This window comes from Cottoperca gobio, chromosome 16 (genome assembly GCF_900634415.1).
Source record: "Cottoperca gobio chromosome 16, fCotGob3.1, whole genome shotgun sequence".
NCBI lineage: Eukaryota > Metazoa > Chordata > Actinopteri > Perciformes > Bovichtidae > Cottoperca > Cottoperca gobio.
This window is the reverse complement of record NC_041370.1, coordinates 18,271,476-18,287,655: the sequence shown is the minus strand read 5'-3', so window position 1 is coordinate 18,287,655 and position 16,180 is coordinate 18,271,476. Positions and strand designations below refer to the sequence as shown.

The following is a 16,180-nucleotide window of genomic DNA, read 5'->3' as shown; positions in this document are numbered from 1 at the left end:
CAGTAATGCAATATCAAAGTCTTTACATTTTTATGTAAGCTTTAGATAAATGATAGATAATAGTGGTGGCCATGTTTTGGTTCCCTAAAGCACCTGATGTCTGGACTTTACATCCGGTGCTAAGAGCACCAAAAACATGCAGAAACAACAGGTGTTTGTGTCACTACCCCATTTGTTCAGGTCGTATCCCATCACCAGTGGTCTATCCTGACCCTAACCATTCAAGGTCAATGCCTGAACAAAACCATCTGCGCTAGTGATGGATGGATTCAGGGGTGGACTAGCACTATACAGTATACAGTATACAGTATATATATATATGTATGTATACTGTATATATATATGTATATGTATACGTATATATATATATATATATATATATATATATACCGTATATATATATATGTATATGTATGTGTACATATACATATTTATATACGGTATATACATATGTATATGTACATATACATATATGTATATGGGCCAACATATATACTGTATATATATACAGTATCAGTCAATGTGAATGAGAAGGTGTGTCCAAACTTTTGACTGGTACTGTATGTATTGTTGGCCGGTCTTGGTCAAAATGCCACGGCAAAAATGTTTTAATTGGAAAAGAAGTAAAACAATGGCTTACAAGACTTTTCAATCCCAATCACTGTGAGCTCTGGTTATAGAAATAACCTTGTATGTGTGTAATGTGTCACTGACCCTGTCAGTCTTGCTGTTGCACACCACCATAGTCCAGCCCAGACAGCCGAGGCTGCGCCAACATTCTGTCGCCACTAGTCCACTAACTAATTGATTAAAAAAACCACCACCTACAGCAGGGGTATTCAACTAAAATTCTAAAAGGTCCAGTTCGAGAAAATTTCCACAAGCAAAGGTCCGGAGCATCATAATGTCTAACTTGAGTTATGAATTAGTGTGATACATATTGAAGCAGCCTAGTAGCTGTATCAACGTCTGCATGTAATGAACAACTGACTGTCAAATCTAATAAAGAAAGTACAATTTAAAAACATTTAGACAATATTTATTGTCACTTAACATTGAACTATATATATATATATATATATATATATATATATATATATATATATATATATATATATAATACTGTAGATATGTATGATGTTCTTCTCGGGCTGCATTTAAAAACAAAATTGAGAAAATAAATAAAATAGCTTTTGAAAAATTGTGCATCTTAAAATAAAGTGATTAATCTTAGAAAAATAAAATAAAGTGTAGCAGCAGCTTGAGTTTCTCTTTTTCTTTAACTGTTTCACATCTTGATTTAACTCTCAACACATCTTAACAATTGAACAGTTTAAACCAGACTACCACATCCTGGGTTAAACTTTTCTCTGTGGCTGATGCTGACAGGTGGCCTATTTGCTCTATTTTGTAACAAATCAAAATCATATTGGGCTCTGAGTGCTTATTTTCTGTGCCCTCAGTTCAGACTTGAGTGGGTATGTTTGGTCAAAAACGTTGTGCTTTGTCTCACAGTGGCGTTTCACATCACCACTGTTAATGAGCACCACGGTCTCTGAGCATATGAGACACAGGTGTTGTGCTCCCAGTGGGAAGGATGAACATGAATGAGTCCATCCTGGGTTGAAAGCTCTGTTGACTTTTCTCTTCTTGGAGAGCGCCATGAGTAGTTATTTTTATCTCCCTGTCTGTCGCTCACTCGTCTCTTCGTCTGTGTTTCTCTCCCTTTCTCCGTCTTCTCTCCCTGTATCGCTAACTCGTCTTTCCGTCTGTCTCTCACCTCTTATCTGTCTGTATTCAGAGTCGCAATGTTTGCAGGTTGGAATGCACAGATTTGATTGGCTGAGGAGCATCACGTGGGATGACTTAACTCTGTGAGTTTCCTGAACCGCTAAACCAGTGCTGTAAAAACGAGTGCGGTGATTCTCTAGTTCACTCCTCTCCTTTCCTCCCCTCTGTTTGTGTGTGTGGGTGTGTGCGAAGCACCGCCCTTCGTGATACAGAGCGGAGCGAATGTGAATGCGCAAAGCTAATAAAATGCAACGTTAAAATAGAAGTACCGGTCCGGGTCCGGGTCCATATAGGTCGGCGTCTGGGTCCGGACTCGGACCACGGTCCGCCTGTTAGTGACCCCTGACCTATATGCTTGTATAGGCAGTGTGCAAACACGTGACAAAACTGTGTGACTATGCGTGCGACGCCATGTTGGTTGGAAAACAAATCAACAATGGCGTCTAAAGCGAACAACAACAACAATAATACAACTCCGACTTCTTCAAAGTATTTTGACTCTCTGGAGTCCTCTGCAAAGGCAAGATTCAGAGAAAAAGTCCGAATTTGCGGCCTTGACCCGTACACGCTAAAGCCGTCAGATTATATTGAGGATTTAGATTCATTACCGCCGATTGAATATCCGGATATTGTGAACTACATTGTGCTACAAACGTTGTGGGCAACCAACGCACAAATGAAGGCATACGAGAGCTTAGATGCTTATAATGTCTTTGTTTCTGGCTGGGTTGGTAGTCTTCTTACCAAACCAGTGAAAGATGACAGGGTGCTCGTCCATGCCCGTGTAAATCACTCGCAAAGAGCTCGAGATACATCGCTTAAACCGTAGTTTGTGAGTGAGAAGAGCGGCGATGTTATCTTCGCACACTGTGATTGTATGGCTGGATTAAGCGGAGCATGTTCTCACATTTGCGCTTTGCTTTTCGCAAGTGAAGTAGTCTCAAGAATAAGCAAAACAAAAACATGCACAGAAGAAAAGAGCAAATGGCTGCTATCATAAAGCTTTGCCGCTTCTCCTAGTGACGAGAAGTAAGGTCTTACAGTGTTTGGGTATATCATAAGCACAAATGTTTAACGTAAACATTGAAAACATAGCTTTAGCATGAGCTCTTACCAGATATAAAATGGACGCCACACACACGGGTGAATAGTGCTTTTTCTTCTGTTAAATCCTCACGAGTTATGTTGCTAAACCAGCTTACGGACGTTTCGGTAGACAGCAATTCATCCCTCTTTTGTGGATCGTTGTTTTTGATGATTGTAGGAAATCTAAAGAACCGTTTCTCTGGGTCACGAGTAGCGTTATTACCACAATTATACACTACGCACAAGATTGGAATTTTCTTTCAATCTTAGACGTTTAAATACAAAGAAAATTACGAAGCGTTGCAGCAACTCACACGGCCGCAGTCTTGGTTGTGTATACCATCCAACATGGCTGAATTCCGGGTTGGGAAATAAGCGTGAAGTCACATGCACAGAATCTATTCTGTGATGTTTAAGGCTACTTGGTGTAGCTTCTGTTGATTCAATTCATTTGAATTAGTCTTTTGAATTGCTTAAACTTAGGCTAAAGTTTTATTTTTTGCAAGTATGCCTACCAACTGGTTCATAAAGCCTTACTGTGAAATATGCAAGTTAGCAGCTTTTACTCTCCCATAAAATTAGAGAAGCTGTTATCAGTGTGTCGATATGGTCCATATGGTCCATATTGTCACACTAAACAGAAACTATACAAACAGGTTAACATAGTCCAGGGGTCGGGAACCTTTTTGGCATGGAGAGCCATAAAAGCCAAATATTTTTAAATGTATTTCCTTGAGAGCCATATTTTTTAATAAAATTGAGTTTTAAGTATATCACGTCTAGTACTAAAAGCGCTATCAGTGTTTCCCCTACCATTGTCTGTGCCCCCCCCCCCCCAACGGAACCCCGCTTATGTTATTTATCTAATTTATGTGCACGTTTCTGTGTCTACTGCACAGGTGTCAAACTCAAGGCCACAATTATATCCAGCCGCGAGAAAATATCATGTCTATCATAACTGGCCCGCTGGTTTTGGTAATTAAATCAATGCATGGCACAACCACGGGAAAATACATATTTGAGGAAGTATCTAAATGTGTGAAAAATGAAACTGTCCCGGGACAAACTGACGGGACTGACGACAGACAGAGCCTGCGATGTGATGAAAAGAGCACCAGGATGCTCTGGAGATGGAACATGTAATAAGCACCGTAACACAGACAGGACACTTTCTAAGAGTCAATGTAAGTCTTTTCCTGAGGAGATACATTCTGAATATGGCGGTGCGATGGCTCACCACAGATCTCTGGGACGAAAAGTGTGGATGGGAGCTGGCCTGTTTGTGCGACATAACGAAGCATCTCACTGTTAAACCTGCAGCTTCAGGGCCGTGTGATCACAGGACATGTATGATGCAGTGAGAGCTTTCCAAGCCGAGCTGCCTGTGGGAGACTCTGATGCAGAAGGAAAACTTTGGTCACTACGTGTTTCCAAACACTGACAACCATCTCCACCGCTGTTATTCCCGACTGCGCATGAACTGCTCAGCAATCCGTTTGCAGTTGACGTGGAAACAGCACATGTGAACATCCAAATGGAGCTGGTTGACCTCCAGTGTAATGACACACTCAAAGCAAAGTGTGACTCTGTGAGCGCTGCAGTTTCCAAGCTTCACCCCCGAAACGATGCCTTAATGTTGGCCCTCTCTGTGATTGAGTTTGACACCCCTGGTCTACTGCTTGCTTTGCGCAGTTTCTCCTCTGCTGTTTCGAAAAGTGCAGGGCTCCGCCCCCTACACACACTGACACGCACACAAAACGCACAGACAGATACACACACGCACACAGTTACAGTCAGAGACGGAGTGGAGGAAAGGAGAGGGGAGAAGTAAAACAAAATCCGCTGCTAAATGTTTTACTCTAAATGACACAGTATAATTATATATTACTTGTTAATCATGTTTAAAAATGTCAGCTCAAAATTGTCTGCGAGCCATAGGTTCCCGACCCCTGACATAGTCTATGAACTTTCTTTTTACACGTAGGCTCTCACTGATCAGAGATAAGTAATACGCTGCCTTCAGGTGCCTTTGGTAATGCCTTTAATTCTTAGTTGCAATTTCTCCCATAGATTTGAATGCAGCAGTGGAGCCACCTCTTCATGATTGTTTTCGCGATTTCTTGTTATTCATACCAGTGCTTTGCTTGAGTCCTTGCAACTATAGCTGGTAACATGTCCTCTGAAGAGATATATCTGAACTATAAAGGATTGATGTTTCCTAAAGAGACTCACTCCTTAGAAAGCTTGGAGTTTGCGCAGGAATTCAAGTTTAAAGACGAGGACGTCATGGCTGTCGTATACCCAAAGTCAGGTCAGTGTCTGAAAGACGAGTTTGTTTTAGTTGAGTATCGCCATCAACTTAGTCAACGTTATGTAACAAACAATTCTAGATTTTACTGCTTCGGGTCCTGATTGTCTGTCCTTTTTCTCTGCTTTGTTCCAGCAGAGTTGCATAAGTGTTGTTTTCTGCAACTCCACTCGAAAGTGTCAGTGTCATTCAATAAGATTTCTAACGCTACATTAAGGTTAGGTTTATATAACCTATTTTGCCCTACAGTTCGCTATAACCCCAAATATCCCTGGGAACAATGAGAGTAAAGTATGTCCTGTACTCTGACTAGTGAATTAGCTGTAAAAGAGAAGAGACTGCAGGAAACGCCCTCAGAAAATAGCTGCAGAGCTTCAGAGGATCAGCGACTTGCTGTACTGGCTTGTTTGATTAAGTGAGCTTCTGCAAAAGACACTGTCCTGTCTCTATTAATGTTTTCCCTTTGGTGTCGGATCTAGCGCTATAACCAATGATTATTCACAAAACGTGTGTTTGGTCTGACCAGTAAACTATCCTTGATGATAATTTACTATAGTTTGAGACAAACTTAATTTAAAGGTGACATATTATGCAAAATGCACTTGTTCATGGCTTTGCAGTGTGTCCCTGGTGGTGAGACCCCCAAAGTACAAGAAAATACCATACTCTCTTTTTCTCTCTCTCTCCATCTATCATAATACTTGTTAAACAAGCAACATTTGCATTTTTGCTAACTCTGGCATGTATACGTCTTGTATTTGTATACTAATGTTTATTATCGTGCTCTGTCCCTATCAAATTAACTAATATATAAATAACAGACTTGGGTGTTTCACACAGTATATTTAGTGTTTATTTTGACACTATGACTGCATTTTAATCAATTAAATAAAACGTGCAAGTTATTAGGTAACACACAATTGAATTTTGAATGGTCTCCAAGTTTCCTAAAGGAGTTTTGCCTCAGATTTTATGAATCCACTCTTCTTGTGGCTCAGGACATCCTAGGTCTCTCCTGTTGCGGTAATATAGTCTTACATTGCGTTACAAACAACACAGAGTCTCACTTAATGTCAGTTATTGCACCAGGAATTTATACTGAAGCTTTTGTTATGTCACAACACAAGTTACACTTTAAGTGTACACTCCTCCGCACTTGTTAAAATGTATTTGTTAAAATGTTGTATACTGTTTGTACCTGTTACCGTAACTACACATATAAGATGAGAAAACTGTAAGAAAGACAGTTTTCTCAATTTTAATAGAAAGCTATAACTTGTCCTCTTTTTATACTGTAATCCACTTGTTTGACCTTGACTATCACACTTGATACCATGCAGCTCTTTTTAAAGAAGAATTTGAAAATGTAAATAACATAAACCAAAAATTTTTAATTGTAACCTTAAAATGTAATCGTGGATTTGGAGAATCGTGACACCCGTAATAAAAATAGAGTGACAACAAAATCAATCAGCCAATTAAATGTTGATTTGTGGTGATTGGGACATCCCTTGGGCCTGCTAGCTGCCAATGATTTGCATTGATTTTTATAGATTAACATCATGATGACACAGTCTTGATAGCAGGAATCGTTAATAATAATGAGATCAGGGTAATGGACTACATATATAAGTAGAAACTGTGGCTGCAAGAGAGGGAGGAGCAGATTGTAAGCTACCAGAGTCAGCTTCAATACCTTGATCTGAGCACAGTCATGTCCACCGACAAGTACATCCGTTACCATGACATTAATTTGTCCTCTGGGGCTCAGTCCATGGAGAGCTTGGAGTACGCCCAAAAATTCTCTGTGGAAGACACCGATGTGTTGGCTGTGACTTACCCCAAGTCAGGTATAGTGTATTTTATTTTCATATCTTTTCAGCTGTTCCACTAGTCCCCGGGAGATGCAGCACTTACTTTTGTGGATACATTGTATTTTTCTAGCGGTTAACACAAGGAGCATGTAAATTCACCATGATGCAATATATAAGTCTGTGTAGGCTTTATAAAAACGATAGATAATATCTGTGGCCATGTTTTGGTTCCCTAAAGCTCCAGATGTCTGGACTTTACATCAGAAAATGCAGATATATCAGGTGTTTGATCTGCATCAAAGCTGCCTGAGGAGGAGAACTGTTCTCTGTGGTCGTCCACCCACCTTTGGTACTGTTAGGCTAGTGTTAGGCTACTTTGGCTTTTGTTGATTTTTTTTGCGTGTTAAAAGTGATTAAAGAAAAAGGGAAGACAAGTTATTGTCACATAAACAGGCAAAAGAGCGTATACAAAGTAAGACATGGGTAAATGATAAAAAACAAAGGGGACAATAATTGTATATATATTTTTAAGCAAAGAAATGTATGAATACAACATGGGTTTAATTGATGGGTATGTAGTAGAGAAGAGGCACAACAGAGGTCTGATCAGGGTAGGGCAGGGAATATATATATATATATATATATATATAATAATAATAATAATAATAATAATAATAATAATAAATGGCCATATATGTTGCCACCACCAGAACAATAATAGTATCAGTTGTCTTTTTATCCTAATAATAATCCATGTAATAATTGATTTGATAGTCCATTATAACATTTATTATAATATATAATAATAAAAGTGTTTATGATTATAGTATTAATATACAATATCATCCTACTCCTGATGATAATGGTCATTGTAATGGCTATTATTATAATGATTATGATAATGATAAATTCTAACAATAATTCTCATTGTCATGACAGACAATACCTGTGTGTGTATATAAATGGCAGTTAGTAATATTTGTGATAATGGCAGTTAGTAATAACACATCTTGTAATAAGATAATAATTATAAAAATAAACAAATAAATGAGAATTCCCACCAAAACACACAAAAATCTCCACTGGTTATGATGGAGGGCACCAGAACAGTGTCCTGGGGGGAGGTGGTGAGGAGAGGGGGGGGGTCCTTTATTTTTTGTAATCCTTTATCAAAGTGAAATATGGCACAGATTAAATCGTGTAGTTGTAGGGTGTTGACTACTATATTAGTGTGTGTGGTCGAGCGAGAGGTTGACAGTTGGAGCAGACAGTTGTGACAGGTTCGGCAGGAGCAGAGGAGTAATAAACAATTAAGTTGTCAAGTAGTAGTAAATGTACAGGGAAGGTTTCAGTTTTTATAGGAATAAACAATACAGCTTCTCAACACCAACATTTGAGGCTGAGGACATGTTCATAATTGTCATGGGATGCAACCTAGGTCTGGTCTGTTAGACAAAGTACAATTAATAATTACGCAATAACACTTAACATTAATCTAAAACAACAAATTGGTGAAAATAGCATGATTATGCAGTTGAATATATTGAATTAAATAATAATAATTTGTCTCAAACATAGCTTGACCATGTCATATGATATGATATCCGTTTTAATAAAAGTACAACTGAACATTTAGCCCACCGGAGAAAATACTGAGATATATATATTGTGTCACACACCCTAGTTGTGGCTACTCATGGTCAGAAACAACGGTGAAATACACTCTGGTTTGCAGAAAAAACCCCCACCATACTTTATTGTGGCTATGTATTATCTGTTGTTCTATTCTTTTTTGCAGGTACAATCTGGATGCAGGAGATCCTCCCACTGTTACTTAATGGGGGGGATCTGACCCCGATCCACACCATCCCTAACTGGGACAGGGTCCCGTGGCTGGAGGAGAAAAGATTAGCATTGCTTGTGGATAAGATGGCCTCTCCTCGGGCTATGGTCACACATTTCCCTTACCAACTCATGCCCCCCTCCTTCCACACCTCCAAAGCCAAGGTAAAAGGGTGGAGGCTTTGTGTGGTATTCCTCTGAGAACCTCTCTTCTGTTCTTTTTCTGTAGTTTTTCTTCTTTTTTTACGGTTAGAGGAGCTCCTTGTGGTGTTTCTATGACCGCTTCCTTTCTGTTGAGTATTTGTCTGTAACTAACATTAACTTTGTCATGGTGACATTGCATAGTTAATATTTAATAGACATTTAATCTGTTATGTTATTGAATTAGTCTCTTGTGTCTCTGCCATAGGTGATCTATGTCATGAGGAACCCTAAGGACATCCTCGTGTCTTCATACTACTTCCATAAGATGGCAGCATTCCTTGAGGATCCAAGAACCTTTGATGAATTTGTGGACACATTCCTTGAGGGCAAAGGTCAGAGGTTTCCTCCCATAAGAGTTTAGTCTGGAAAATGTATACATTACAGCAGTAGAGTGATTCAGCATTCTGGTGTATTACCATGTAAACACATTTTGCGTGTTGAAAGCAAGTGAAAGTCATCTTTGTAGGCTCTTCTTTTTTGTATATAAAGAATAGCAGCGGTTGTTTAAACTGTGGTCTGTTGTCCCTGTTGTCTGTAGTGCTGTTTGGAAAATGGACAGACCATGTGAAGGGCTGGAAAAGTGCAGAGCTGGGAAACAGACTAATGTACATCACATATGAAGAAATGGTTCAGGTAAAACTCCCCCAGAACTCAGAAGTCCGCTCACGCACCATCATTCACAGACTGGCATAATCTGCGTGCTAGGACGGCGGCATATGAATAGGTATCCTTCTCTTTGCTGGGCGGGATAGAATGGTGTTATTTGAAACAGGAGATATTTCTCCACTACATTAATGGCCCTTAAGGACAAATCCATTGCTTATCTCCCTTCCATGTACACCCATGCATTTACTCACTTGGTCCCAATTACACACTCTTTTCTACTCTTTTTTTACTTGTATTTTAATTTGTTTTAGTCCTCTATTTTAAGTCATATACGTATATATTATCCTTTAATTCCTTGTTTTATGTTTGTATATATTCCTGTCTTTTTAAAATTCAGTAAAATGTCAATCCCACAAAAACTATTTTTTAATTCCACTTTACTGGTTGACTGAACATTAAATGTGTTGTTGACCCTTTTGCTTAACAAACTTGTCTCTTAGAGCAGCAGCCATGTGGTGCACCACCAGCAGGTCTGCTACAGTTCCAAGAAATGGACAGGATTTTCCATTTGTTATTTATTTTGCCTAATATTGTGTTTCAGTCTGTGCCTGTGTGCTTCTGTCAGTTCAGTACTTGATGAATGTGTTACATATACTGATATGTCTATATTGTTGCATTACAATTGTGACGAGCAAACTGCTTAAACGCCTCCTGTGTAGACGAGCAGTAAATAAACCCACAGCAATGCTACTTAAATATAGCCAGTCGAATTTAAGCTCACCATCAAGGCGTTCGCAATGGGCCCTCATCATAGAAATCCCATACATTAGAGAATGTCCATTATAAGATAAATGAAAGAACATTTGTCCATTTCCCCCGTTATTAGGACCTTCCTGCAGCTCTCAGGCAGATGTCAGATTTCCTGGGCCGTAATCTGAGTGAAGACACCATTCAGAAGATAGCAGAACATTGCTCTTTCAAGACCATGAAGACCAACAAAATGTCCAACTTCAGCCTGGTACCGAAGATGTACATGGACGCCGACAAATCTCCATTCCTCCGGAAAGGTGAGGCTTTATGTGTCCATCATCACTAGGGTTGGGAACCGAAACTCGGTTGCAGGTAAGAACCAAATCCAAAATACGAGGTAGCTGGTACCCTAAAAAACAAGAGAACTTCGGTTCTGTTTATCAGTTCCTAAACGCGCACATTGGTGCTCTCTCTGGCAGACCGTGCCCCATGGACTGCAGGTTTGCAGCAGTGTCTCTCTCTCTCACACTGACTTTCTCCACACACGGCGGCCCCGCTACTCTTATGACACCAGCCACCATTCTCAACCCAGTCGTATATTTTTCTCCAACACGCAATGAATGGTAATTAGCGTTTTAACTCGTATGTTGCTTATATTGGCCGCCATTTTCTCTGAAGTAAACAAGCCTGCCTGTCTGTCTTCACGCAGCGCGCTGTACTGTACTGTGAGACAGACTCGGTAGAGCAGAGTGAAGTCAGTATGTCTCTCGTGAAGCAAGGTCTGGGAAATTATTTTATTTAAGTAATCATTATTATTTTTACTTTTACTTTTGTGAGCAGTGATGCGATCTGGCTGATTGTATTTACTGCCCCGTATGTTGGACCCTGTCTGTGTCACTTCAGCAGGTTTCAGGATGGTTGGGGTTGGGTATCGTTTGGATTTTATCGATTTCGGTTCTTAACAGTTCTTTAATTCGAATCTTTGTCAAAACAGGTTACTTGCTTATTTCACAGAAAAAAATGTATTGATGAAAACCTTTTACGTAAATATATATTCACCATTCACTTCATAAGGTTTATGGAACCTGTAAATCTTTGTGTGTGTGCGTTTTTGTATTAGGTGTTCTGGGAGACTGGAAAAACCATTTCAACTCAGAGCAACTGGCCAAATTCACATCGGCCATTCGTAAAGATTTGGACAGTGAGAGTTTCTCTCTGCCATGGAACCTGGATTGACCATTAACCGGATAGGTAAAGAAGAAAAATATAAATAATCAAGGCAAGTAGGAAACTGAATAGGAAACCAGGAATGAGTAAAGGCATTTTATTGATTTTAAACGCTATCTTCTTGCTAGCTTGCATAAAATCCCTACATAATGTTTCTATTGGAAAGAAAAGAACATAATGTTTTTGTGCATTCCTGCATAATTGCCTTGTGTGTACTAATTAATGAGTGTGTAATTACTGATAAGTAATTACTGTGGAACAAATACAAAATGTTTTTGCGACTAACTTGCATAATTGAAATTGACATAAATATAGTTTATTAATGTATTATCGGGTTTAACGATTTATTACATTTTATTGAACTATCATTGTATTTTACACATCTAATCAGTTGTATTGTTAGTGTGTTATAATCGTACACATTTATATACTTTCATTTATGTTTTTTGACTGGATTATTGATGCTATTTTAACAATGAATGTTAATTAAACTCTTTTTCTTATTTTATATTACTATTAGTATTATTCTGGTGTTTTAACTCTGAATTCATTATTATTTAATTATTACTGGATTGATATACTCAATATCTTGAATGACTTGTTGCATGCTTGCTTTGGCCTAAATATACTAACGCAAATGTCAAATCTACTTAGTATTCTTTTTCTTTTAAGTTTTCTCTGTAAGGGATATGTCTGAAGACTGATTTGGTTTCTAAATAATGCAAACATTTATCTAATCTGAGTGACTATGTTAAATTGGCAATATAAAATAAATTCCATTTACCTCCATTATTGTTTGTGTGGCAGAAACCTGAAAGACCTGGGGAAATAAATGTTGGAGAAAGACTGTTAAATATGACACAAAGGTTTAACAAAGCCTGAATTATATTTTACTACCTGCATATTCCATAAATCAGTTATTCCATAGTTTTAATGCTCTCATTATCCTTCACCCTTCATTACAACAACTTCTAAATTCAAGTCCAGTGCACACTACCTGTCTGGCTGACCTTAAAAGAAAAGGTCAGGCTTCTAACCTAAAAGCTGTATGATTGGTCCAGTGTTTCTGTCTTACCTTTTGTAAAAGATATGGCTTGAGGCAAACATGTACAAACTTGTCTGCACCACATGTCTGCCTCAGAAGACACTCACACACACACACACACACACACATACACACACACACACCCTCACACACCTTCCCCGGGCACAAAAGGCCTCCATGTAATTGAAGTAGTGTCATAACTCAGGGGAGGGAGAGCCGGTGGAGAGACACACATCATCGCTGTTTATTTAGACTCAGTACACTCGTAGTAGCCAATCTTGCAACAAATACATTCACTCATAATGTTATCTGGACAAAGACGGTCTTGGGGACAAGGGCTAACCGATTCATAGACATACACAAAAGTAGGAATAATAGTAAAACTTTAATTGAGGATCATGAAGCTCAACAGACTCCCCCAAAAACTGTGGCTCAACTTCTACTGCTGCACTATTGACAGTATCCAGATGTACTGTTGTACAGTCTGGTACTGTCCTTAGCTATATTGTATCCTCCTTTGAATATTTTCTGTCAAGTGCAAACATTTTTCAAAAGCCTATATAAAGAGGAACAATAAAGCTGAAAACTGCCTGAAAAACACTTAAATGCTACATTTCAGATGTTTAGAATCCATCACTGAAATCATGTCATACCAATTATTTGTCATATAACACTAAAACTTTGTAGTTCCATTGAACTGCTTCTTTTTGAGAAGTTGCACTTATTTAGTGAGAAACATGGGTTTCTTTTTCAATTCTTTCTCCGTGTTTTCAGCTATATTGCTGCTACGATTTTCGTCTGTCATTCAACATTGAAACTGACTTCCCGGTGACACTGAAGAAACTTAATCGTGAATATTATCAGATTACAGTTTACGGCAGTTAACAATATGATATGTGAATATTGAATATAAAATGTGGATTTTGCCCTGGGGGGGCATTCCAAAGGCTTGCTGCTGCTTCTCCTTTTGATTTGTACACTCCTGCCAAAATGAGCAACCCAATGTAGGCTTGCAAGTCCTACATTACACGCGCCTCCCCTCTAAATTTGTCATCTTTCTCAATTGGTGGTGTTACGAAGAGCTCGAATGCTGACTTTATGTCTTGGACATGGCTGACAGCTTATCTTGTGGGGCCTGGAACCATCTTTATCACACTAGCAGCATTAATTCTACCCTGATGTTCAAGTGGGGAGCGGAACCATGTTAACTTTCTATTTTTGGAAAGTAACGTGTCTGCAATATTATGTCAACCATTTATTTAGATACGTTAAACATTGAATGGTGTCAAATTGACCCCAAGGATAACAGGAGGGTTACACTTAAATATGCTGCTAAGTGGTGTGGATTGCTTCCAAACAAATTAACATGCACTGACAATAAAGCATCTTATCTATTATTTATGTTTCCCATCTTATCGTATCTTATCTTACCTTATATTACCTAACAACATTTCTTTCAGTTAAACAAAGATAAGACTCCAAAAAATTGTCATCGGCAATAAAAAAAAGTAATGTCTGCGCTTTATTCTTGAGGAATAAAAACAAACATCTATGTCAAGAACCTTGGTGTAATCATTGATAAAGATTTAAATTTCATTGGCCACATTGAAGCTGTAACAAAGTCATCATTCTGGAATCCAAAAACATAGCAACAGTCTGCCGAGTCTGACCAAGAACAATAGAAAATACAGGTTACTTATATAAACACACAATGAGATTATCTATCCGAAAGAATGTGGAGGTGCGAGGAACACATCTTTCTGTGAATATTCTTCCCATGGCATTATCTCAAGAGAAGGAAGAGAGGTTAATTGGAACCTGAACGGTCAAGACTAACTCTACCACAGATGTTTTACAGACAGAGAACAAAACTAATAATAATAATAACAATACATTTTATTTGGAGGCGCCTTTCAAGACACCCAAGGACACCTTACAAAATACAGGAGATAAAAACAGCAAAACAATGAGAGGGAGAGCAGACAAACAAAACCAGAGATATAGTGTAGACATGAAACACAGAGCAATCCATATGAAAAGTTTGATGATCCCCATGGTAGTGTAGAGGGGTCAGAAACAATGTAATCCAGCAGTTTCATAATCCAGGTGATGTCGAGGAGGCTACGAAAACTAACAAAGAAGTCAAATTATAATGGAAATTTACTGCTTGGCCTCATAGTGAAAGTTCACTCCAGGATCAAAACATTCTTGCTAAAAACACACAAACTCAAAGCTTACAAGGTTGTTGTGGTTAAATGAGACTAAATATGATATATTGCTATAACAGTAGGGTGGACCTCTGTAATGCACACCTTGCTGACATCCCCAATAAGACCATTAGAAAGCGGCAACTCATTCAACACCAAGAAGAGAGGACACATTTCCCCAATTCTTAGATCCCTGCATTGGCTTCCAGTTAGATATAAAATAGATTTTTAGGCCCTTCTTGTTGTCTATAAGTCACTCAATGATCTGGGCCACAAATATATCACAGATATGTTTGCTGAATACAAGCTGGGTAGGTCTCTCAGATCTGCAGGGAATAGTCAGTTAGTGGTGCCAAGAGTTCAATTCAAATGTGCTGAAACATTTGAATTCATTCAGCCATTATGCTGCCTACTGATGGATTCAGCTCCTCTTGGAACTAAAGCACTGAACATTTTTCAAACTTTCCCACAGCTTTTCATGAATCTGTCATGATATTTTAATTTATTTAATTTGGTTTTAAACTTGTCTGCAATTTTATAAAACGTGTCCGTTCTTTTATTTATCGTTTTGTACTTCTATGTCTTATCTTTTGTCTGTAAAGCACTTTGAAGGACCTCTGCCACTGCCATATCTGACTGTTTTCTATCTTATCTCATCATAGAGAGTCTGTGTACATTCACAGAAACTGGCGTTTATTCGGCAACACACCACAGAAAGACAATGCTTCCAGGATCAGACAAACAGCCTTAGCAGGTGATGTACTGGGCATTTATTATAAGGCAAAAGTGACAATGATTGCACCTCCTAATCATGACAGGTGTGTTCCTGACATTAATTGATGGAAGAGATGACAAATGTGTCACTAATCTTGTTTTGGCACGATCTAAATTAATTAAGTAAATATTAAATTGTTTAAATTGTGACAAATCTGAACTAATTCCTCCTGACTTAGATATTTTGTGTGCAAGTTTTTCTTCTTTTATCCTCCGATCTATTCAGTTTTTTTTTTTTAAACCTTTCTGGGTGAAAGTATTGGTAGTAAAATACCCATAAAACCCAGCTCAACATATTTTCTATATGAAATTATACAAAATTCAATTGCCACGTTTGTTACAAATTTTGTTTGTTACCGCTACAGTGATGATGTACTTTATCCTTATATACATGGAACACGAAGTTGAAACTGCAACACAGTTAACTACTTCGGTGGTCTGTGGAACAGTGAAGCCGATCGGCCCTCATGAGTAGAGTTTTATGTTTTGCTGCACTTTTGATGTAAATAAATGATTTGATATTTAA

The 16,180-nt window shown here is 38.4% G+C and overlaps 1 protein-coding gene across 1 annotated transcript; it reads left to right on the top strand.

Moving 5' to 3' along the window:
* The first annotated feature begins 4,980 nt into the window (after positions 1-4,980).
* Positions 4,981-16,180, top strand: sult2st3 (sulfotransferase family 2, cytosolic sulfotransferase 3). Its single transcript, XM_029451998.1, has 6 exons — positions 4,981-5,188; positions 8,798-9,006; positions 9,251-9,377; positions 9,584-9,678; positions 10,538-10,718; positions 11,522-16,180. Exons 1-6 carry the CDS (start codon positions 5,050-5,052, stop codon positions 11,635-11,637), a joined length of 867 nt encoding a protein of 288 aa, XP_029307858.1. The 5' UTR covers positions 4,981-5,049; the 3' UTR covers positions 11,638-16,180.